This window comes from Triturus cristatus, chromosome 2_2 (genome assembly GCF_964204655.1).
Source record: "Triturus cristatus chromosome 2_2, aTriCri1.1, whole genome shotgun sequence".
NCBI classification, from domain to species: Eukaryota; Metazoa; Chordata; class Amphibia; order Caudata; family Salamandridae; genus Triturus; species Triturus cristatus.
In genome coordinates, this window is record NC_140582.1 from 1,011,547,726 (window position 1) to 1,011,571,993 (window position 24,268).

General features: G+C 44.9%; 1 protein-coding gene across 1 annotated transcript in view; it reads left to right on the forward strand.

Moving 5' to 3' along the window:
- The window catches only part of MAN2B2 (mannosidase alpha class 2B member 2), a 389,507-nt gene that overhangs the window by 237,054 nt on the left and 128,185 nt on the right, over nucleotides 1-24,268 (forward strand). Inside the window, exon 11 of the mRNA XM_085642446.1 lies at nucleotides 2,688-2,953. Coding sequence (XP_085498572.1) covers nucleotides 2,688-2,953 — 266 coding nt within the window. The remainder of the gene's footprint in view (nucleotides 1-2,687; nucleotides 2,954-24,268) is intronic.

Consider the following 24,268-nt stretch of genomic DNA (forward strand, 5'->3'; position numbering starts at 1 on the left):
AAATAGCCCATTTTTGGTACCTCACGCCAGCAAGGGTGGCTAAGTGGGACCCTAGAGAGAGTTGGCTATGTTGGCGACAGTGCCGTCAGCAGGGCACACTTGCGCTCTTTCTTTGGCATTGCCCCAAAATAGAGGAGTTCTGGACAGAGGTTTTGGACGATATTCGACACGGACATACCCAGATGCCCTAGTTGTATGCTATTGGGCCTCCCCAACTTGCTTACATGCTCACTGAAATCAACTAGGGGCAAAGCTATCACCCTAACCTTAGGGGCAGCTAAGCAGCTCCTTCTAGCCAGATGGGGGACCGACAAGTTACCCACACATCAAGATTGGCTGCATAAAGTATGGGAAGTCTTGGGGATGGAAAAGCTGACGGCTGTGGTCACTCAACAGCTACCACGGTATGACAAGATGTGGCAACCATGTATCACATATTTGGTGGATGAATTCCGTGAGTTGACATGCCCCCAATACCTCCGGAATCTGCGCCTGACAGCCCCTAACAAACTCCCGGGCACCTAGTCCGCAGATACCAGTAAAAGCCCAGACATATTAAACGGACAAGGCTTCCTTACGCGACCTGCCTGCACGCCCCCCCTTTACCTACCTGCTTCCCCCCCCCCTTCTTCATTGTTATTCTGTGTTATATTCTTTTTTTCAGACCCACAACTATTGTACAAGCATTCAAATGTCACACCACCGGCCAGTGGTTGTAGGTGGTTGTCCTTGTTATACCTTTTTTGCCAACTTATAAAATCAATAAAAATGGTTTAAACATAAAAAAATGCTGCAGTGCATTTCTGCAAGGTGCGTGTTCCATTAATGCACATGCACACAGCCCCTCCCCCCCCCCTCTTTTCATGTGCATGACTAACTAATCCCTGCCCTTTCTTCCTTTTTGTTCAAACTTGAGAAAGGTCTTCCCCCGATTTACTCTTTCTGGCGATTTTCAGTTTTTGCTGCTCGTGCTCTTCCACAATGGAGTTCATGCATGTTTTTCACCTCTTTTCTGTGCATGCTTTGTTTAAAGATCTTCTTCAGCGATTTAACGATGTTAATGCTGCTGTGATTTCTTCTTGGTAGTTGATACAGAGTTGCATTTCTTGTCTAGGCCATTTTAATATAAAGGTTTTTTGCTTATCTACTTTGTCATGACCCACTCTGCTTCTCACGTTATGGAGCTGAAGTTGTTGTTATACATGTGCCATTGTACATTGAACTATGCTTCGTGTTATAAGCACATACATTCATATAAGTAGAAAAATGTATATTACAGCATGAGACGTGCATATCTGGCAAAGTCATAATTGCTGCTTCTATGTACATATAGGTGCATATATAAACAAGTTTAAGTCTGCAACTAAAACTCTAAAAAATGTCATGAAAAAAACTTACATACTTCACCACAGGGTAACTGTGCACATTGGACCATGTTAAATATCACTGCTTCAGTGTACATATTGGTATATATATATATAGAATCCAGCCAATGCAACCTTACCAAGTGTTATGAAGGGTGTATGAATACTTTTTTTGATATTTAAAAAACAAAATCCTCCTTTCAATGTTTGTCCCATCCTTCATCTCTCTGACTCATCCCAAAGTTTGACTACTATGAACCCCCATGCATTCTTCTCAAACTTTCTTTGCCTTTTTTGCCCATCTCACCCAATTAATAGGCGCACACAACTACTGCTTACAAAAAACAATCACTGCCTACAAAAAACAACTTACTACTTTCACTTTCAAATCCTTTTAAATCTTACTATCCTTACTCTAAACTCTAATAAACACAGGAAACCAAGAGCACAAACCTAACACAACTAATGCACACATGAAAGAAAACAAAATACTAATCTACTAACTATTAACCCCTATTCTTGGGCTTCGGAGTAGTGTGCTACTCACCGCAAAGCGCTTCAATGCTTCATCAGCATCAGGGGTAGTAAGCGTTATATAAATACAATTTACAATTACAATTTAAATTTTTCATCATGGGTTTTTATATGTACATAGTGTTCATATTGGTTCATGTTTTTTCTTTAGATTCAGAAAGATGTAGGAGTTAGCTATAATTTTTTACCTGTAATTAATTCAGCCATATGGTTTTTTTCACAAACACATGAGGGATTTACAAGGTGTCTTATTATATGAGAGGTCTATTGGGTCTGCTTAGGAGGAATCTTCAAATAAGCAGCAGATGCTTTTGCCCCTTCAAACCTTTTGGATGTTTGAATCTTCCTTAAAAAAAAGTATATTACCTTGCCTTAGTATAGTCATCTTTTCAGTAACCCTGCCCAATTCTTGTGATAAGTGTGTTGAATCAGTGGCTACTCTGAAACCTAATTTTGTGAATGTCAAACAGGCTGAAATTAAAGATTGGAGCACGAATGGTTATCCCATCTGCTTGTCCAACTGTAGACCAATCTCATAAACCTTTGTCATAGAACATGCTTTTGGTCGCATACATCGAGTTTTGTGGCATTAAATGAGCTTGGTAAGTGTGACCACGAAAGAAGAGCATGCAGGTAAAATTGGAACAATCCTGACATTCTTTGTGAAACTGTACGACCTACTGGAGTCTTTTTTGAGAACTCTATAGGTGAATGACGATTGCATTAATTTTTGCTTCTGCATAGAAATTTATGTTGTACATTTTAATGGACGTTTTCTGTGATTTGTAGATTCAAGAGTCAACAGAACCCCACTCTAAACTGGATTTATATCTGCTTGTCACAATAAATGGCCTCAGTTACAGAAGATACATTGTAAAAGCTGGAAATTACCCACCCAATGAGGAGTCTGCTTTCATAGGAAGAATGATGCGATTCAAGAGACGGGTTACAGAAGGCACCAGGAGGAATGGGAAGCGACTTCTTCCCATACTGAATGACTGCTACATAATGATGATTGACCAGGACACAAATCTAATGCACAGTATTAAAGATCGGTGAGTCTACCACATTAGAAATGTTTCATACAAGTTTATTGTCAAATTAACTAGTGAGCTTCGTTGAAAAATCAGTATTCTCTGAACTGTACTTTTTTGTATTTTGTTTATACTAAAGTTTCATTTTGTCCGTTTATGTATTGTTTTAACTGCAGGTGTTTAGTTGTGCTTTGCATTGCTAACTTATTTAATTTATATATGTTCGAGGCATATGAGCTGCAGATCACACACTTAGGATAAGATCGCCATCTGGTGTTGGGCTCGGATGATTGCAGGTTGTTGTTGTCTTCGGAAGAAGCCTTTTGGTCACGAGATAGGTGACTCCTCCTCTGGACAACAGTGTGCATGGGCATCCACTCCATCCTCAGATTGTTTTTTTCCGCCATTGGGTTCGGATGAACTTTTCCACTCAGGCTGAAAACTTGAAAATCCAGCTTTCGAAACCAACATCCTTTACAACTCGACGTCGAAATCCAATCGGACCGATTCCGGATACGGCTCATGGAAAGGACACCTTTTAAAAAAATGCCCCCAATGTGGAGCAAAGTTCCCCCACAGTGACCACCACGAGGTCTGCAACCTGTGCCTCTCGCCGGAACATAACAAATCCAACTATCCAGCCTGCGCTGCATTCCGTTCCAAGAAAACCATCCGGGACCGAAGAGCTCGACGCCATATCATGGCCAGACCAGCTCCAGAACCAGAGGACATCTTTGCCCAAGATGACCCGGAAGACGATTCCGAAGACCTCCAGATCGTATCCGAAGCGGACGATTCTGATGACCTCATCACTCCAGGGCAACGAGTGAGTACCAGTGTCCCTACCCCAACCCCCCCAAAAAAGACATTGGTCAAGACTCCGCCAGCTGGCCCCAGTCGCGATCAAAATCTTCTTCAGAAGCCCCGCCCTCGAGCCCGGCTCCGAAGAAATATAAGCCTGCAGGTGGCTCGGGCTCGAGCAAACCACATGTTATTGTGCCCACAATACCTTCGGCACCGAAGACTCAACACCTCCCGGCACCGAAGCAGGCTCCAAAACCATCGAGGCCGAAATCTCCACCGGCACCAAAACGTTCTTCGGCACCCAAATCTCCGCCGGCACCGAAACCATCCTCGGTACCGAAAAAAGTCCACAAAGACTCTACCGATCACCCAAAACATAGATCGGAACCGAAAAAGTCGGCGCCAAAGCCACTTTCGGACAATGAAGAACTTTTTGCCCGGATCCCACGCAAAAAAGGATTTATATCAATCCAAAAACCGGACATGTCACCGCTGTGCCATACAAGAAAAGGAAGCTGGACACAACACCTCCTCCAGCTCCCGTAAAGAAGAAGGACTTTGCCACCTCACCCATTCGTCCTTCCTCTCCTATATTACCTCTCATCCCACCCCCTCTGCCCCCACCTCCTTCTCCTCTACCATCTCCTTCACATACACCACCTCCGCAGGAGGATGATGATGATTTAGGGGGACTGGGAGACCCGGGTGACCTTAATGATCCTACTGATCCTAATGATCCTTTCACACTCCTGGATACGGCACCCTTAGATGACTGGGCTTACCCTTTACCTGATATTCCTGATCCCACTACATACCCCTCCAAACCCTCCCCTTGTTTGGACAGCTCATAAACAGGGTGGCACTGTTCCATGGCGTCACCATGCACTCAGATACACCTGAAGAGGACTTTCTCCTCGACACATTTGAGCAGTCGCAAAAATCAGTTCAGATCTTGCCCATGATTAAGGGAGTGATAAAACACGCCACTGAGGTTTTTAAAGACCCTGTTAGAGCTAGGGTTCTTAACCCCCGAATTGAAAAAATATATAGACCGGCCCCACAGGATCCCGCGTACATTAAGGCGCAGCTCCCTCTAGACTCTTTAGTCGTGTCAAACGCAAGAAAGCGGGCTAACTCCCAAACAACAGGAGACACACCGCCCCCAGACAAAGAGTCCAAGCTCTTAGAGGCCTCCGGCAAAAGGGTTGCCGCACAAGCTGCTAACCACTGGCATATTGCCAATACACAAGCCCTATTGGCCCGATATGATAGGGCTCATTATGATCAGCTAGAAGATCTATTACAACACCTGCCTGATCAGTACAAATCCCAGGCCAATGACCTCATCCAAGAGGGAAAACTAATATCTAATGCATAAATTAAATGTGCATTAGACGCAGCGGACACCGCCTCTAGGGCGGTCAACACAAGCGTATTACTTAGACGCCACGCATGGCTACGTATTTCCGGCTTTAAGCCGGAAGTACAAACCACCATTCTTGCTCAACCATTCAATCAGGAGCAACTATTTGGACCCGCAGTCGACACTGCACTAGAGAAGATGAAGAAAGATAACGAGACTGCTAAATCAATGGGAGCATTACAGTCTCCACAACCCCGAGGCTCCTTTCGACGCTCCTTTTACAGGGGAGCCTCCAAAAATGTGGGAACAGACACCTCTTCCACTTTCAAAACCTCCGCACTAACATCCCCTAACAGAGGATATTTTAGAGGAGGATATAGGGGAAACAATACCAAGGGCCACGGACGGGGCAATACCAACACCCGCACCTCTCCAGCTACTAAACAGTGACTTGCCCCCACTCCCCCCAGACCATTCCACTCCAGTCGGGGGAAGACTCCAACAGTTCCAACCTGTCTGGAATTCCATCACAACAGACAAGTGGGTAAGACAAATTATCCAGTTTGGCTACTGCCTCGAACTCACAAACACCCCCCCCACACATACCACCCAAACACCGTCCAATGTCACCACACCATCTTATACTCCTCAAACAGGAAATTCGGTCCTTGCTTCAAAAACACGCAATAGAACCAGTTCCACTCCAACATCAGGGTAATGGAGTATATTCTCTATACTTCCTGATTCCCAAAAAGGACGAGACTTTAAGACCCATACTCGACCTCAGACTACTAAACCAGTACATACACTCAGATCACTTCCATATGATCACTCTCCAACAAGTCCTTCCACTACTTCAACAGGGCGACTTCCTTGCCACATTGGACCTCAAGGACGCATACTTTCACATCCCCATGCATCCCGCTCACAGGAAGTATCTAAGATTTGTGGTAGACGGACAGCACTATCAGTTTACAGTCCTCCCATTCGGAGTAACAACGGCACCCAGGGTATTCACCAAATGCTTAGCAGTAGTGGCAGCGCATCTCAGGAGACAACGAATCCATGTCTTCCCGTATCTGGACGATTGGCTCATAAAAGCCAATACTTTCGACAAATGCGTTCTCCACACTCACCGCACTATTCAAACCCTACACGACTTGGGATTTACCATCAAGGATCCACAAGCAAATGAATGGGACTATATTTAATTGAACTGAATATCATTGGAATATGATTGAATTCCCATTAAATCAGAGAAAGGTATAAGGGAGTCAAAGACAGAAGAAAAAGTCACAGATATATTTTATTAATTGACTTTATTACTAATATTGTAAGAAATAAGACATTGCTACCTCCATTCTAATGACCTACAGATCAATCATTTCACAGTGTGAATCTACTGTTGATATTTCAACTCTGATTTGGGGTGGATCTCTTTCAAATGTAATTTTCTGGCTGTAGCTCAGACACAGCCTTTGTGCTAGGTGATGGGTCGCACAGCAGTAGCAGGGCTGGCTCCAAGCAGGAGAATCCAATACAAGAACACAATGAAGAGTGAGATTGCAGTACCAGGCTGTCATCAGCCATCCTGAGCAGTCATCGGACACAGACAGGCTGATGGTGGGAAAAAGCATTGCTTAGCAACTATGTCACCTTTAAAAAAAGACACTTCTGACCCACTCCTTACATCTACTCTGTTTCGTCATTCAGGAAGAACTAATCGGAAGCCTTTTGCTGATAAGAACCTCACAGAATTTCTGTTGGTAGCCTTTTATCCATCCTTCCTCACTGCAATGTCTGGGTCTTCATCTTCCAGCCACACTAATGCAGTCAGTACACTTCCACTTCCACTGTTTATGGAAGCTGTATCTACTTTCCATCGCATCTTGCAAAATGCATCCCACTGGTCCATGCACTTAAACTTTCTCCACACACACTTGCTACTTTCCCAACGCACGTGGAATGTCAACTCAAATGACTGGGACTCACGCAAACCTCTTGTCTGATGCTGAAGCTGTCACTGCTGGCATTGGTTACTGTTACTATTAAAACTGGCAATCAGCCCTTTGTTATTCCGAATCTCTATATGGACCATCTGAGACAATCTATCTGGAGCACCCTCTCTTCTATGTATCTGAGGCTTCTTATGAATCTGAGCTCCCCTTTGCTGATTTCCATAGCTCTTTGACCCACTTTGATTGCCATTATCCATTTTTGCTGACCTTAGCCATTTGAGTTTCTCAAACCCTTTCTGCCATTCTTCACAGACAACACTCCTTTGTACCCATCCAACTTTAGACCCCTCTGCCTAGTCTGTCCCTCTTACCTCAGGTCCACCCGCAGACTACCTTGACAGCATCAGCCAGTATCTGCTATCGCTCATAGTGTAACAATTCTGGCTTTTTATTTAATTTGCATCTTCTGACTTTTCAGCAAATACTAGTTCTATGTGTGGGCTAAAATAGGTGGGGGGTTCTGACATTATAAGAAGTGTGAATAAGAACAGCTTACAAAACGGATATCCTAACACATCACGTAAAATCACATAGGTGTCTTCCTGCTCCCTGTCTACTCCCTTCTCCTCCTGGTCCTTCTATGTCTTCTGTTGCTTGTCCTCCTACTGGTCCTGTTCCTTGTAGCTCTTCTAAATGTTTAATGCTTTTAACTAAATGTTCTAAGTTAAAACTGTAGTGCTTTTAAAACTCATTACCAGTAACTGACCACCATTCCTCGGTCCACCGCGGGGGCTCCCGATTGTGCGGAGGGAGTGCTGGTCTGGTCCGGAAACCAGGGCGGACGCCAGCTTAGGAGTAGAAGGGGGGTAGTCTAGATCATCGCCACTTCCGGGGAAAGCATATTTAGCCAGATGCTCGGCCAGACGCGCAGCGGACGCACGCAGCGAGCGCGCCTAAGGCAAGCCCGTCTGCGCGCCCTGCCAGGACCAGGGGCCAGGACACCTGCACAAAATGCCTAGTTACATACTCGAGAGAGGAACTGTATAGTTACAACAAGGACGAAGAAAGCAACTGTAAGAAGGATGGGGATCTTACAAACATTGCAGCAATAGCAAAGAAATGCCAGCTTTGTGTACAAAGTCAGAAGACCTCTCATAAGATAGAGAAGAAACACAATATTACACTAAATAGATCCAAAACCTCACAGGAATGGAAATTAGGTTTGATCAACAGCAGAGCATTGCCTAAACACGCAACAGAAATCCGAATACTGTTAGAAGACACCAAACTAGACGCTGTATTTATAATAGAAAGTTGGCTCAAGAATTATTCCTCACCAGACATAGTCATGGCAGGCCCACCAGACTATGAGATACACAGGTTGGACAGGATAAGCCAGTTGGGTGTGTTGTCCTTCTCTTAAAAAAGGGGTACAAGTGTACTACAGAGGCACTGACCCTGAAAGGATGCGAATGCCTCTCTTTCTCGATTCTCCTTTCTCCAAACTTAACTCTCTCAGGCCTCTTAATTTATTGTCCACCAGGTCCTCATGGGAAGTTCATAGAAGAACTGCCCAAAGTGTTAGCCAGTCTTTTACTAAAAAAAGCTACTTTACTGTATTGGGAGATTTGAACTTTCACTTGGAAAACAAGAGCCTTCCAAGTACAAAAAGACTCCTGTCAGAATTGGAAAGCAAACATCTGACACAGCTGGTAACAACGGCAACCCATGACAAGGGACACACCCTGGACGTGGTAATCACTAATGATCCAGATATGAAAGTGGCCACACCAGTACCGGTTCCATGGTCGGACCATCACTTCATTCCCGTCGAAATACGGAAGCCAGGGCAGGGAAGATTTCTTTATGGCAACCACAAGGAAAAGGTGCTGAGCCAAGATTAACCATCTAGAATGGGGGGATGTCCTAACTAACTTGTCAAATTTGGATACAGAAGAGCCAGGTTTAGCCGAAGAAGGGTACTCAAGATGGGAATCATGAATTAATCAATCCCTGGATCTTGTTGCCCCGAAAATTGCACTAAAACCCAAAACCAGAACTAGAGCAGAAGAATGGTTCAATTCCCAGCTTCTAGAACTGAAGAAACAATGCAAAAGGCTTGAAAGGGAGTGGAGAAAAACCTACGATCCTGGACTCAAATCAGAGTATAAAAAAGAAATCGGGAACTATCATGATAATATTAAATTAAGTCAAGCTAAGTTCTTTGAGGAGAAAATCAATAGGGCTCAAAACTCCTCAAAGGAACTGTTCCAAGTAATTAAGTCCCTGACAAATCCAAATACTGATACTGGTCCAACCGAAACATCGGAGGAGAGATGTAAAGACCTGGCCACATATTTCCTCTCCAAAGTAACAGACATCTACAGTAGCTTAAATGATAAGGGAGATATTGAACCAGAAAAGGAAGAAGATTTGGGAATAACTCCCCCACAGCAGATGATCACCAAATTCCCACCTATCGAACAGAAAGGCATAGAAGCTTTGATGGGAAAGGTGAAGTCCGGCTCACCTCTTGACCCAGCCCCTCCACAAATGCTCAGAACGGTAGCACCCATCATTACACCAGATCTTATGAGGGTGATGAATTAATCCCTAGAGCTGGGCAATGTCCCAGGGGCTTGGAAACATGCAGTGATAAAGCCCTGGTTAAAAAAAGCCAAAGCAGATACAGGGTAACGGGAACTTTCGCCTGATCTCTCAGCTACCATTTGTAGGCAAGCTACTAGAAAAACTTGTCAACAGAAACCTGTCTGACTTTCTCAAGATCAACCAATGACTCCACCCAACTCAGATGGGGTTCAGAGCACAACACAGCACGGAACCCGCCCTGTTGGTAGTGGTAGAAGATCTGAGACAATCACTAGACCAGGGGAAACCGGCAGTGCTGCTCTTGATGGATTTGAGTGCCACATTCGATACGGTGGATCATCAAATACTATGCAGTAGACTGGCAAATATTGGGATACAGGGCAGGGCACTCAAATGGCTGTCGTCATTCCTGAACGAAAGAACATTCCAAGTACAAGAAAACTCTACACTCTCCAAAACCATGTTGTTAAAATGCGGCGTACCACAGGGATCAGCATTGAGCCCAACCCTCTTTAATGTTTACATGGAGCCCCTGGCCAAGATTGTACAAGAATTTGACCTATCTATGACCTCGTACGTCGACGATACACAGCTAGTAATCTCACTGGACCCGGAAAACAGCAGAGTTGGGGAGAAAATGGCCTCCTGCTTGATAAGAGTTAAAGACTGGATGACAAAAAGCTGCCTAAAGTTAAATGAGGAGAAAACTGAGATATTATGTCTCGGAAACACACCAATACCCAGGCCCGTTCCAGATTGGCCTGCGAGCCTAGGTAATGAACCTATACCTACAGAAATAATAAAAAGCCTTGGATTTTGGCTAGAATCTGACCTATGCATGGCAACACAGGCCAAGAAGGTTGTCGCAGCCTGTTTCGGACTACTGAGAAGCTTACGGAAAATTTTGGAAAGGGTGCCAATGCAACTCAGGAAGTCGGTGGTCCACTCTCTGGTCACTTCTCGACTAGATTATGGAAACTCACTGTTCTTGGGGCCCATAAATACGTCACACACAGACTGCATGGTACACAAAATGCAGCCATCAGGCTGCTCTGCAATGTTACCACACGGGAATCAGTAAAAATGCATTTAGTGGACCTCCACTGATTGCCGATAGAAGCAAGAATAAAATTCAAAGTCTTAATCATTACTCACAGAGCACACCATAAAAAAGGTCTTGAAAAAATCAGGAAGTTAATATCTCCAAACAGGCGGTTACGTTCCTGTACGGAAGAACGCCTAACACAAACAATGGCCAGAAGTGAAAGATGGGGCGGAAGAGCCTTCTCCCATCTGGCTCCCAGACTCTGGAACTCCATTTGGTTGGAATGTAGATGGATAGAAAGTGAACTACAATTTCGAAAGGAGATCAAGACTTGGCTGTTTAAGCAAGATCTCTAAGTCACCAGCACCCTACTTAGTTACTGATCTTATAGCGCTGGAAAGCCTTAGGACAGCCACGCGCTCTATAAATCCCCAATAATAATAATAATAATAATGTTCTCGTTTTCTGGGTTATTTTTGGTACTCCCTAGTTCTGGTACTGGTTTTCTGAATCTGGTACTCGTGGTTTTAGTACTTCCGTACCCTCGTCGTCCTGGCCCTGCTTTGTACTAGCCCAGTCTAGGACTCCTGATCCTGGTACTACTGATCTTCACCCTGATCCTGCTGGGTCCTTCTCCACCTATCCCTGTTGTCCGGGTTCTCCTAAATCTGGCACACCTACTCTTCCTGTTATGGGTCATCCTGATTCTTCTTGCCCTGCTCCCTGTCTTTGTGGCCCACTTAGTACTCAATCCATGGGTCCTGGTCCTCCTTATTAGGTCCTCTTGAGCTGGGTCTGATCGTTTTGCATTTGGTCTGGCTTAATTGGTCCTTGTGGCTCTGGTTGCCCCTGATCTTTACCAGTCTGGTCCTGCTACCCCAGTTCAAGGCCGTCCTGCACTACATGGTACTTCAGGTACTGGTCTCCTACTCCTGTTCTAAGTCCTGCTTATTCTGATCTTTCCAGTCCACTTAATCCTCCTCATATGGCCCTTGTCTTAATGTCCCTAGTCCTCCTGTTCCTGGCCAGACAAGTTCTACTGGTCCTCCTGCGACTTGTCATGATACTCTTGGCCCTGGTCCTCCTGCTTCTTGTCATGCTGATTATACACTAATTTGTCCACTTAGTCCTGAGCTTCCTTGTTCAGGTCATCCTGTTCGTAGCCGTCCGGCGTGATCATCCTGGCTCCTATAATCCTAGCCCTCCTTGTCCTGGTATACCAGGTCCTGATACTCTTGGGCCTCTGTGACTATATCTTCCTTTTTCCCTTGGTTATGTTTTCACTAGTCCTTATTACCCTAGCCCTCTTATCTGGTGTCCTGCTGACTCTGATTTCTTGGCCACTTCCTTCTGATTCTCCAGGTCCTGTTCACCTAGTGTTCGTCATTCTCAGTCTGGTTTACCTAGCACTGGTTCATACGAGTATAAGAACGTCGTGGCCCTGTATTTCCTGGTCTGTATATTCATCATTCCCATGTATTCCTGCACCCAGTCTTTTGGATCCTAGGGGTCTCCTTATTCACAGGCCCCTGGACATTTTCTTCCCCCTGACCACAATTAGTCTTCACAATATGTGTTATCTTCCTGGTTGTGTACCCACTACACTTGATCCTTCTGTTTCTGCTCCTCCTTGTTTGGGTCTTTGAATCCCTAATCCTCTTGGTTCTGGTGTTCCTGCCCATCCTGGTCCTTCCAGGCTCTCTTCATCTAGCTATTCCTTCCTGATCCTCTTGACCCTTGTCCCCTTGACCTGGTCGTTCTGATCCTTCTCACCCTGCTCATCTGAATCAAAGTACATCAGTTCCTGGTCCTGATGGCCCCCTCAGTCCACCTGGCCTCTTGCATCCTGGTCCTGTTAGGCCTTGCCCTCTTAGCCCTTGTCTTCCTGGTTTTGATTATCCTGATCCTCCTGGCCATGTGCCTTGTCCTTATGACCCTGCAAGCACTGTACCCAATTGTCTGGGCCCTCTTGGTTCTGTTTCTCTTTGTCTGGGTCCTTCTGAGCCTTGTCCATTTGGCCCTTGTCCTCCTGGACTTCCACGTCCAGTGCCCTTATTCTTATTGGATGTGGCTGTTGTTGTTCTCCTGATTTTCCTCATCCTCATCCTGGTCCTGCTTGGTCTTGGTCTTTCTGCTTCACATGGTACTGTGGGCCTTGTGGTCATGGTCCTCCTAGCACTCCTAGGCTATTTCTTGGTCCTCTTGGTGTTGATCTTTCAAATCCTCCTTGCTCTGGACCTGATTCTCCTGGCTCTGATCCTCCTGATCTTTGGTACTAGCCCCTTCATCTTCCTTGCTTATTCTTGTCCCCGGTCAACTTTTATGTGTTTTATGTACTGCCCTAAGTGGCAAAGGTGTGCCCAGATGTGGGTCTTGAACTCACTGTACCACTAAAACCAAGCTACACCTGACTTATGAGTCCTTATCATGGTGAAATCGGTCCTAGGTTGCTGGTGTTCCAGTTCAGTGAGCAGGTTGCAGGCTGATTTGAATATGGCTGGATCCAAACTGAGGTGGCATGTTGGGCAAAAGAACGATGGGTTGGGATGTTACCCCAAGCTATTGCCAGTGGTTAGATAAATTGTAAGCATTCCTCCCATCAACTTTTGTATGCTTGATGTACCCCCCGGTCTTATTGGCCATAATCTTCTTAATCTTGCTAATCTTCCATGAGCTGGTCCTGATTCTTCTGCTACTTGTGCTTCTTAATCAACTGATGCTGGTCCTCCTTGCTCTGGTCATACTGTTCCTGGCAATCTTGTTTCTCATCTTCCTATCCAACTTGATCCTAGCCCTGCGTCCTGGACTTTCAAGGTGTGGTCATCCCAGTCATGATGTGCCTGGTCCTGATTCTCCTTTTCCTCATCATACTGGTTCTCCTGATCCTAGAATCTGTTGTCCCGATCTTCTTTTCCCTGATCTTCCTTGGTCCCCTAGTCCTTTGTTTCCTGGTCCTCTTGGAACTGTTCCTTCTGGCTCTGTTTGCCTGTGTCTGCACAGTCATTGTCCTTCTTGAGATTGTGCCCATTAGCTCTGATCCTCGTGGTCCTAGTCCTTACAGTTTGGCTTCTCCTGGGGCTAGTTCTCATAGACCTGGTTCATCAGCTATCCTAGTCTTTGTCTCCTTGGTACTAGTTATTATGATCCTTCTTATCCTGTTACCACCATAAACCTTGCCTTTTGGCCATCCTGATCCTTCATTGTTGCCCCAGTCTTCACCCATCTGGCTATGTTTGTTTGTTTGTTTGTTTGTTTCTTTCTTTCTTTCTTTCTACTCTTCTTTACCTTGATCACCTTGTCTTGGTTCTCCTCACCCTGAACCTCTTCACCCTGGTTCCGCAGGTCTTGGTCTATCTAGCCTCTCATGTCCTGGCCCTCTTAGTCTTTATGCTTCAGGTTTGTGTTGTCCAGGTCCTCCTGGATCTATTCCTTATCCTCTCAGTATTACTGGAACTGCAGCCATTGATCCTGGCCTTCTTGATCCAGGTTCTCCTTGTTTGGGTCCTCCTAAGCCTTGTCATTTTGGCCCTGGTCCTCCTGGCCACCACTGCCCATTCCTCTTGGTCTTCCAGATACTATTTAGCCTGCTTAGATCTGATCGTCCTCACCCTGGTCCTGCTACACGAGATGCTGTACCCCAATTGGTAATCCTAAACTTTCTGGCCCTTTTTGGCCCCGTTTACTGCCCTCATAGTCATGATCCTTTCAGTTCACCTGGTTCTCCTTACTCTGGTCTTCTGGGTGCCCTTGGTACTGCACCCCCTGTTCTTTCCAGTCCCTGTCCTGCTTATCCTAGTCTCCTGGCACTTCTGGCAATTGCCCTCCAGTTCCTGATCTCCGTATTCCTGTTCAGTTTAGTCCTGATCCTCCTGACCCTAGTCCTCCTGCTCCTTGCCCTCATAGTTCTGCAATAACATGTTGTGGCCCACCACAGATTAACCTAGCCTTTCCTCGATCTAATTTTACTTTACCAGTATAAGAACGTCTTGGCCTTGTATTTCCTGGTTTGTATGTTCAGCATTGCCATGTATTCCTGCACCTAGTCTTTTGGATCCTGGGGGATCTCCTTGTTCACAGGCCCCTGAACATTTTCTTCCCCCTGACCCCAATTTGTGTCCGTCAGCCCTGCTGGTCCTGTTACCTTAGTTTATCTAGTCCCCTGGCTTGCCTGTTCCTAATCTGTCTGCTTGCCCTGGTTCATGTAGTTCAGGTCTAGATTCTAGTACTTCTTTGTCTGGTCCTCATGTATCAAGCCTTCTGGTCCAAATGGCATTTGTTTCCCTAACCTTCCCAGTCCCAAAGCTCCCCTGCCCCAACCTAGTCCTACACCATATGTCCTGTGCAGGCCCATTGTAATTTTCCCTATGTTAGCATGAGCACATTGCACACTGTCCTCTGCTTTGCGCATATTTCTGTGCAATCGTATTTTGCTTCATGCCACCCCTTACTTTCAGGGAACAATACATGGTGGAACATGCACAACTGATTTTTAAAGCAGGTTGTTTAGATTGTTGCGTGCCTCAGGAGTGTCGCTCTCTGGTCAACGAGTGTGGGATAATCGTGATAAAGGTAGCGTTCCCTGTTTAGGGTCCATCCCCCTGAACACTGCAAAAAGACCCGTCAACCGGGTTATACGGGATGTGTTGCAGGATCAAATAAACAATGGTTGAATTGTCAGATTATGACAATAGATTTGTAAAGTTTATTCCATTGTTCGATATTGAATTCTCATATCAATGAGTTTATTTATAGGGAAAACATGGTACTAACTTAGTTGAATCAAGCCATCATTAGTTTTAATCATCCTTCCCAATGCATTTTGGGCTACCCGAGCCCTTCGTCGGGAAATTTCTACAAGAAACGAAACGGTATCATGAGGAAATCGAACCATAAAGTTTACGTACCAACACATTAACCCAGGTGAATGATCAAATAAATACGACTGATTTCGTGAATGTGACCATGTGCTGGTATGAGCTACAGGATCAAAAGTAAAAGGTGTACAAAAGGGTGCGTGAATAAAAGCAGTAATCCATCATGCCCCCACAAGGATGTGAACATGCGAAAAATATATGGAGGTCAAAAGCAAGTATGAGTTTGAACGAGGAGTGTCAAAGAAAATTCAAACGTGTGCCAGCAAGCAAAGATTACAAAAATAGCATAATTCATCTTATGAGTGTACATAAATACAATATGCATTGTCAACGGTGAAATTATCACATTGTGCCCAAAAGCGCTAGATGCTGGTGAAAATTAGAGTGAAAAGCCATATTGCTTACAAGGACGAGAACACGTTAACCAGCGTGTGACGGCGAAGTTGAATGCCCGGGAGACGACTAGGTGTGTTTGAAATAACTTGCGGACAGAGAAAGAGGACTAATTAGCTAGAACAATAACCGCGCAGAAACGAGTGCCATCTTGTAACGTGCAAGCTGCTAATTAGTCTTTTTGCAGTGTTCAGCGGGACGGACCCTAAACAGGGAACGCTACCTTTATCACCCCTTACTTTCACACAGAACCTGCTGGTGTTTTCGTATTCTGTTCTTTCATGAGATTTAGTCTGCACAACGTAGACAAGGTCAAACAACAATGCCCCTTGTTATTTTGTTCTGGTCAGACCTTAGCACCTAGACAAAAAACACGTACTTCGTCATATAGCTATGCACAGAATCGGTAACAACACACTCGGAGAGGCATCTTTCCAGGAAAGAGATCGTGACAGCACCTGAGATGTAGAACTTTCATCTGTGCATGCGATGGTACGTGGTCTGTTGCCAACACCGAGATCTTCTGATATATAATGACTTTGCTTCTGTAGGAGGGTAGGGAGGTAGTCTACCCTGTCATCTAATGACAGCTCTTTTTATGATTCATGGACTACTTACTATGCCGACCGTATTTGTGTTAGGCATCTTCTTACTTATTGTGGCACGTATACTGCATACTAGAGCACAAAAGTTAAAATAAACATTTAAAACTTTTCTCGTGTCTCTGTCAGATCTTATTGTGGGCTAGTACAAGTGTGAGAGCGAAAGGGTGTGTCCTGCAACTGCAATTTCTGAGAGGGTCGGGAGTGTTGTGTTCTGGGATGTCTAATCACTTGTTCCTCTGTGAGTGAGTAGGAAGGCAAGTGAGACACTATAGCTTGTCGGTCCCGAGCTCATGGGTACTCTGGTGGTAGGATGGCTCAGTCCCTACCTACTTGGGTTCTGTGAGCCCAAGCCTAGTTATGTGACTCCGCAGAATCCCTGCAACACTACTAGCCCTCCTGGTTGGCCTGTTCCACATTGTTCTTGTCCATCTGACCTGGGTGCCCTCTATCATGGTTCTCTTTCAGGGTCTTATCGTCATCCCTCCTGCACTGCTTCTCCTATTTCCCATGTTGCAGAGCACCTTGGTTCATGTGGTCCTTGTCACCCTGGTTTAGGATCAGACTGAGTCTTTCCCTCAAAGACCTTATGATCCTGGTCCCACTGGGCCTGTACTTCCTGGTCCTTCATATACCTCCTGGTAATTCTAATCTGGGTTCTCCATGTCCAGATTTCTGTGTTCCTGTCTGGTCATGGTCTAACAGACCTTGTCTAATTACTTCTGGCCCCTTGGGCATCCTGGATCAGATTATTGTGGTCTTGGCCCCTCTGTCTCTGGTCCTTCTTTCCATTGACCTACTGCTACTGTTCCGCTTTGGTATGTCTGGGTCTTCTGCTCCTGGCCATCGTCGTCCTCATTTCTCTGGTCCTGGTCAGGGCACTCCGTGCCTTGTAGCCTTACTCACGGTTATGGTCAAGGACCTTCAGTTCCTTCTAATCGTAGTACTTGTGTTCCTTCGTGACCTTGTCTACTGGAGCCAAATACCCCTGTTGCGCATCCTCCTGGCCTGCCTGATCCTTCTCACCCTGGTCCCAGTACTCCTAGTCCTTTTTTTCCTTGTCTTTTTCATGTCGTCAGTTTGTTCCTGGTCCCCTCTAGCATTGGTAACCCAGGTCCTCACAGATTAGGTCTCCCTAGACCTAGTTGTTCTAGTGCTGTTTCTTGTGACTATGGTTGTCCTAGCTCTCCTGGTGGTCCAACTTCAGGCCCTTATTCTCCTGCTTGTCATCCTCCTCCTCCTCCTCCTACTCCTTCCTTCCCCAGTCCCCCTCCACAACGGCTATAGACAAATTCAGACTCCAAGCCTGTCGCTCAGATTTTTATTTTTTTTTGGCTCCCAGATTTCTTTTGCTGATAGGACACTGTTAAGGACAGGAATCAACCAATCAGTCAATCAGTATTTGTTAAGCTCGACTATGCACCCGCTGAAGTCTCAAGGTGCTGGACGGGTGGAGGGGCTGCAGATCCTGCTGTGTGCTGAGGAATGAGGGCAATAACATCTATATTCTTCCCCCCTTCCGACTTTTTTTGTATGCAGATGGCACCCAAATAATTGTGCCACTGATGTTGTTTGATGGTCAAACAACTCAAGTTCATTCAATGTTTGACATAAGTTGCTAAGTGGATGTCCCAAAATCATCTTAAGTTAAACTCCGACACAACTGGGTTATTGATCTGTGTTCCTAATCCTCAGCTCTAGATGAATGATTGGTGGCCAACCAAACCAGGTGCTCCATCATGCCCTGTGAAATCTGTATGCAACCTGGGAGTCAAATTTGACTATCAGGTTCATCACTAATACGTGTTTTGTTGTATTAAAAACTTTCCGAAAGGTGCTCCCATTTCTACCTTTCTCTGTCAGGAAAACAGTGGTTCAGGCACTGGTTACCTCTAGGCCGAACTACTCCAATACCCTATATCTAGGCCGGGACATTAAAAAAACTGTTGTGGTAAAAGTATGCTACGTAATGGCATGTCGTTGTCATTACATCGCGTAGCAATACCCGCTTTGTAATGGCACGCGTGGTATTGGTATACGATGTAATGACTTACATCCGCTGTGGAAATATGGATTTTTCTGGTCAGTTATGTCCCCTATCTTGGACCCCAACGGTTCTATGTACATGTTACAAGTACATGTATGTTCCCTCCAGTTCCAGTTATGAAGACGCAAATACATGTGCGTCCACCGTTAACATGTCCTCTTTCAGATCCGCCATGAATGGGCCGGATATTCCATTCCTAAGTACGAAAGGCCACCGCCTTTATATGGTTCACTTATGCCATTTTACAGTTCAGACGAGTAGGCCCTGATTCTGTCATCAAGCTTTTCTTGCTTTCTGTCTCTGAAGCTCCAGTCCGAGCCTGCATCTGTGACCATGAACTTTGTCTCATTCCCTGCGCGGCTCACGATGCCTGACATCAGCTTGCTGCCTGCCAAGAACTGTATTTCACCTTCGGAAATTATATGCTCCGCTCCCTGCCCAATGCATTCCTGTCTAGTAGCTTAAGTAAACATTCTGCCAACTACCGAGCAGAGGCCCGGCTTCTCTGTCTTTATACAAGTAATTCGTAGTCCTGTTACTATGGAAGATTCCTGCCCTCGCATCTAGTGTAGACACTTAGACGCTTGTACACGCACTAACAGTCAGTATAGTCAGTATAGAATAAGATTCTACTCCAAGAAGGCCTCTCTTTTGGATAACATAGTTCTTTAAACATAGGATGTTAGATATGATTTGGGATTAGGTTGACTTGACCCTCTAGACATCTGTCGCCACATGTAGAGCTAAATGTCAAGTCCCCTTCACCCCCTAGCTGCACGTCAATCACACGTCATGCTGCTGCGCGCGCATCTCTGCAAAGTATTTCTGCTGACATTGCGAAATTATTTCATAGGTCCACCCATATGTAACATCACAACCAATGACGTTTCCTTGTTACTCCCAATTACGCCTCCTTCAGCTACGCATGTGAAATGTTATCTTTGCTATCAATTGTTACGCCTCTTGCATTTGCTTCGCTGTAATGCCTATTGTATAAAAGTTATTAATTATCAATAATGTATGTACTTCACTTCCTGAGCCTCCGTGGTGATGGAACTTGGAGTCCACGATTTCGAAATCGTCCATTGGAATAAAGCCCGTTCTTAACCTCTAATACCACGGATTCTGCCTCTTACTTATTGAGCTATTTTTATTATGTTCTGTATCAAATTAAGTCCCGGTAATTAAATTATTTACCACATAAATGGCGCCCGAACAGGGACACTTTCTCATCTCACGCGCCGGCGGTGCGTTGCAGGCCCGGTCTCCTGCCACAGCTGGACGGATAACAACGCGTACCAGCAGGATTTCCTGTATCTCCCTCCGGTCAAGCGGGGGCGACTGAGGCTGCGATCAACACCCAGACGAGGCGGTGAGAAGTGCGAAGTATCCCGACCAGAGCCTAGCTGAGAGAGCAAGATCCAAGGTATACAGAGGCCCACCAGGTTTCCGATGTCCCGACGTGTCCGAAGTTGTCGAGTCGAGTCCAGTCCGGTCCAGTTCAGTTCAGTTCCGTTCCGAGGCCTTCCGTTCCGAGCTACCCGGTGAGTACCATTACTGGGGAGGCGTTCTGGCGTGCACATAAGTTGTGCCGGTCCAGACGGGTTTGGGTACACAAATCCGGTCTGCACTGTTCCAGCAGTGTATCTGTACTGTTTAGCAGTATATCTAGTATATCAAGTATATAAATTCAGAATAATTCAGTTAAATGCCGAGTATTATGTTTAGTGATTAAGTTTTCTTAGATCATCGTCATCATCATCGTTGCTCATGTAAATGTTAAATGTTAAATGTATTGATATGTCCTGCATGTGGTATGAATGACTGTTCATTATTGTGTTTTATTGTATTAAGTTTGTTCAAAACCAAGTATCAGATCAGTTTTCAATATGCCGCTCTTTTCAAAACTAAGACAGATCACAACTAGAAAAGGGGTACTCGAAGAAGCTGTTCCCATTCCTCCTAGGGACACTCCAGGGTACTTCATGTATCATAAACACGGCCTAGACGCTATATTATTTCTTGATCTATGGGTAGACTACACTAAGGAATTACCAGAAAGTCAGAGGTGGCCCGCAGCTGGGACCTGGGATGCAGAGTGCATCGTGAAAGTAGAGGAAGAATTATGGAAAAAGAAAGCTAGACAATCACAGAAAGACGCCATTGAATTATGGCGTAAAGAATCGTATAGACGCACAGAAAAAGCACGTAGACAGGAAGAGAAGAGTAAAGAGAATTCAAATAAAGTTCAAGAAAATCTATTAATTGAAGAAGGTACACGAGTAAAATCAGAACAAGTAGACAGACAAAGACATGCCCTTATGAAGGGTATGTATCCCCTTCTGGCCGAGGGATTACCTAAGGCTACTGCGGGGATACCAAAAGACTTGCCACCCCCATTATTTCCAATAAAGGTACATCCTAAGGGGCATCCTAGAACCGCAGAAGATGTTTTTCTTTCCTCATATTTAGATGACGCAGCTCCCGAGTATGCTAACCCCGCCCCACACAGACCGTCGGCCGGGGAGGTTCAACGCCAAGATCCTGTATCTGTACCTTTACAACAACAAATCCTGACACAAGTTCCGGCAAGCACGTCCGTTCCCACATCTGTTCCTACAGCTACTTCTATAGCTGTGTCCACACCTATAGTTGCTGTATCACGTTCTACGAATCCTTTCACGCCCGATACTCCAGACGGGGCTACCGGAGGTGCTACCAATATTTTTTCTACGCCACCCAGAGTAAATAAACTTACCTTTCAAGAGTCAGCACACCCACGTACCCCCAAACTCATAAATTCCCGCACGCTTAAAGAACTTCTTGTAGATTGTAGATATGACCCTGTGCCCGGCAAAGAGGACGAAATGATCATGGCATCATTACGTATCAGACGAGCCGCGGTGTATTTAGGGAAGTTACCAGGAATGACTATGCATCTAGATAATATATATCATTTTGTCCAGACAGGGCGAGATTCTGAATGTATTAACAGAGCTATGGAATACCAGAAAGTGGAGATACAAGGGGAACTGTTACGTTTCCTCATAAATTGCGTAATCAGAAATCAAGACCGACCGGGGGTAGACCCGGAAACAATGGAAACTCTTACCAGATGGAGCCAGAATATATCAGAAGGGAGACATGACAGGCAAAAATGTATAATAGCCATGTGCAGAAAGATCCGTAAAGAAATAGAACGCCTACACGAAGAGAGATTAGCGGTAGACCAGTTTGAACAAAACGAGGAGGAGGAAGGATCAGGACTGCCCACAGGACAGTCAGACACCATAGCCTATGTAGGTAGAGGAAGATCTTGTAATAGTACCAGATGTTTTACTGATCCGATACGTCCGATATGTCCAGATAATAACAGGAATTTCCAAACACCTATAATAAATATAAGGTCCCCCGAGCATTCGTTCCAAGCCGCTGACAAATTACTGCGAGAACGAAGGGGTTATCATTTACTCGATTCTATGGATGAACAAGAATTAGCCAGGTCAGCCGTTCATTGGGTTGACAGTCCCGGAAAATATGGTGATGATACAGTAGCACACACATTTTTGAACCTCACCCCAGATGAACAGCGTTTAGCTGGGATTTATATGATTCAACAACTTCTTATACTATATAAAAGCCAACATTCAGATCCTGGTCCCTTACCTGATATATTGACTGAATTACTCACGAATAGATGGAAAGGTTCAGGTACTAAGTTAATTAAGGAAATACTAGAATCCAGAAGGCAGTACATTCTTTTTGTATGTCCAGAACATGTTTCATTGCCCATCAAGGAAAGACCGATGTATTACATGGACAGACAGAATCCCTTACGAGAAGTACACCCAATAAAGGGCGAGGACAATCAGTTTAAACGTGTATATGTATATACGCCCATATCAAAAATAGAATTGTTAGAAATGAAGAAAGTGGTACCCAGTCATGACAAAGACCCAGCGGGTTTCCACCGAGAAATTAAAGATATGTTACTCATGGGAGAGTATACCTATCCCGACATTATGACAATATTAAAGGTATTAATGCCTGCTGGCATTTATGAAAAACTCAAGGAAAAAGAGTGGAAGGTAGGAGACCAAAAGATAGATTGGACAGCATTAGAAAATGAAGAAAGGGCCCGAGGTCCAGGTTCGGGGCTTGGGGACAAAACTAAAGCATTACCAGGTTTATTAGTACAGGTACTGCCACGTTTATTAACTACGAAAAAGGAAGACTGGGGTGCAATCTCAGCCTGTAAACAAAAGCAAGATGAAGACACTAGTGATTTCTATGCCCGATTCGAAAAATGTTTTGGTATAAATAGTGGTATAAAAGCAAGTAGCGAGTCATACCCACATCTGTTTGTGACAAAATTAGTTGAAAATTCTTTGCCCCAAGTGAAGAATAGAGTATTAAAATTCGAGAGTACATGGCAAGGTAATACCCCATCACAAATGTTACAAATGTTACAGTACCATTACAATAGAATTAGAGAGGAACAAGAACATGAACAAAGACGCATGAAAGACACGAAAATGAAAATGCTAGTCTCTCAGACAGTTCCAGCTGAAGGACATAAAAAGGGTACGACACATTCCGGTGATTCAGCAGGACCTATAAAAGGGACATGCAACTATTGTAAACAGCCAGGACATTACATACACGATTGCCCAGTCCTGAAGCGTAATATCGCCACAGGTATTACAAAAGAAAGACCACGGCCACTTAGACAGGATCAGAATGAACAAGGAGCACCGCAGCATGCACAAGCCATGCCAGCTCCACAACAGTCTATACAGTTTGTGCCAGCCGCACCAGCGCTGCCGGCTGCTGCCACACAAACCACGACACGACAGCTGTACCAGACCGCACAGTATGACTATCCTGATTATCAACGATATGCATGAACCAGCCTAGAGAGGGAAGTTGACTTACCCCTTATCGAGGTCCCTGTAGACCAAGAAGGACCTTATGTACATAGTGAATTATTAGGCCAAGATAGAAAATTTTTACTTGATACAGGGGCAAGTCGAACAACTATAAAACGTAGTGAAGTTCCAGGGGCACCCCTCTCAGGCTCACAGAATATATCCCTTGGTTTTTCAGGAAAACCTATTGTTAATGAAGTATCACAGCCTCTTCCTCTTACGATAGGACCCTTGACCAGAACTACAGATTTATTGCTTACTAAATCATGTCCAGAAAACTTGTTAGGTATAAAAACACTGAAAGCTCTAGGAGCTATAATATGTTGTTCTCCGGAAGGAGTAAGATTGTTTTTACGTGATTTCAAAGGTCACTATGTGTCTCGAGACATGGATTCCCGACTGTAGACTTTACCCACACATTTATGGGCACAAGGCCCTACAGATGTTGGTTGCATGAACATTACACCATATCGAGTCACACTAAAGGCAGGAGTGGTATTACCACGAATGCGACAATACAAGTTACCCCCAGATGCTGTAATGGCTTTACTGCAAATCATTGACGAGCTTATTGGCCAAGGAGTGGTTGTGGAGACCGACTCCAATATATGTAATTCACCGATAATTCCGATTCTTAAACGAACTGATCCAAAGGCTTCCCCAGTATATCGATTGGTTATTGATCTGCGCGAATTAAATAAATGTATTGTAC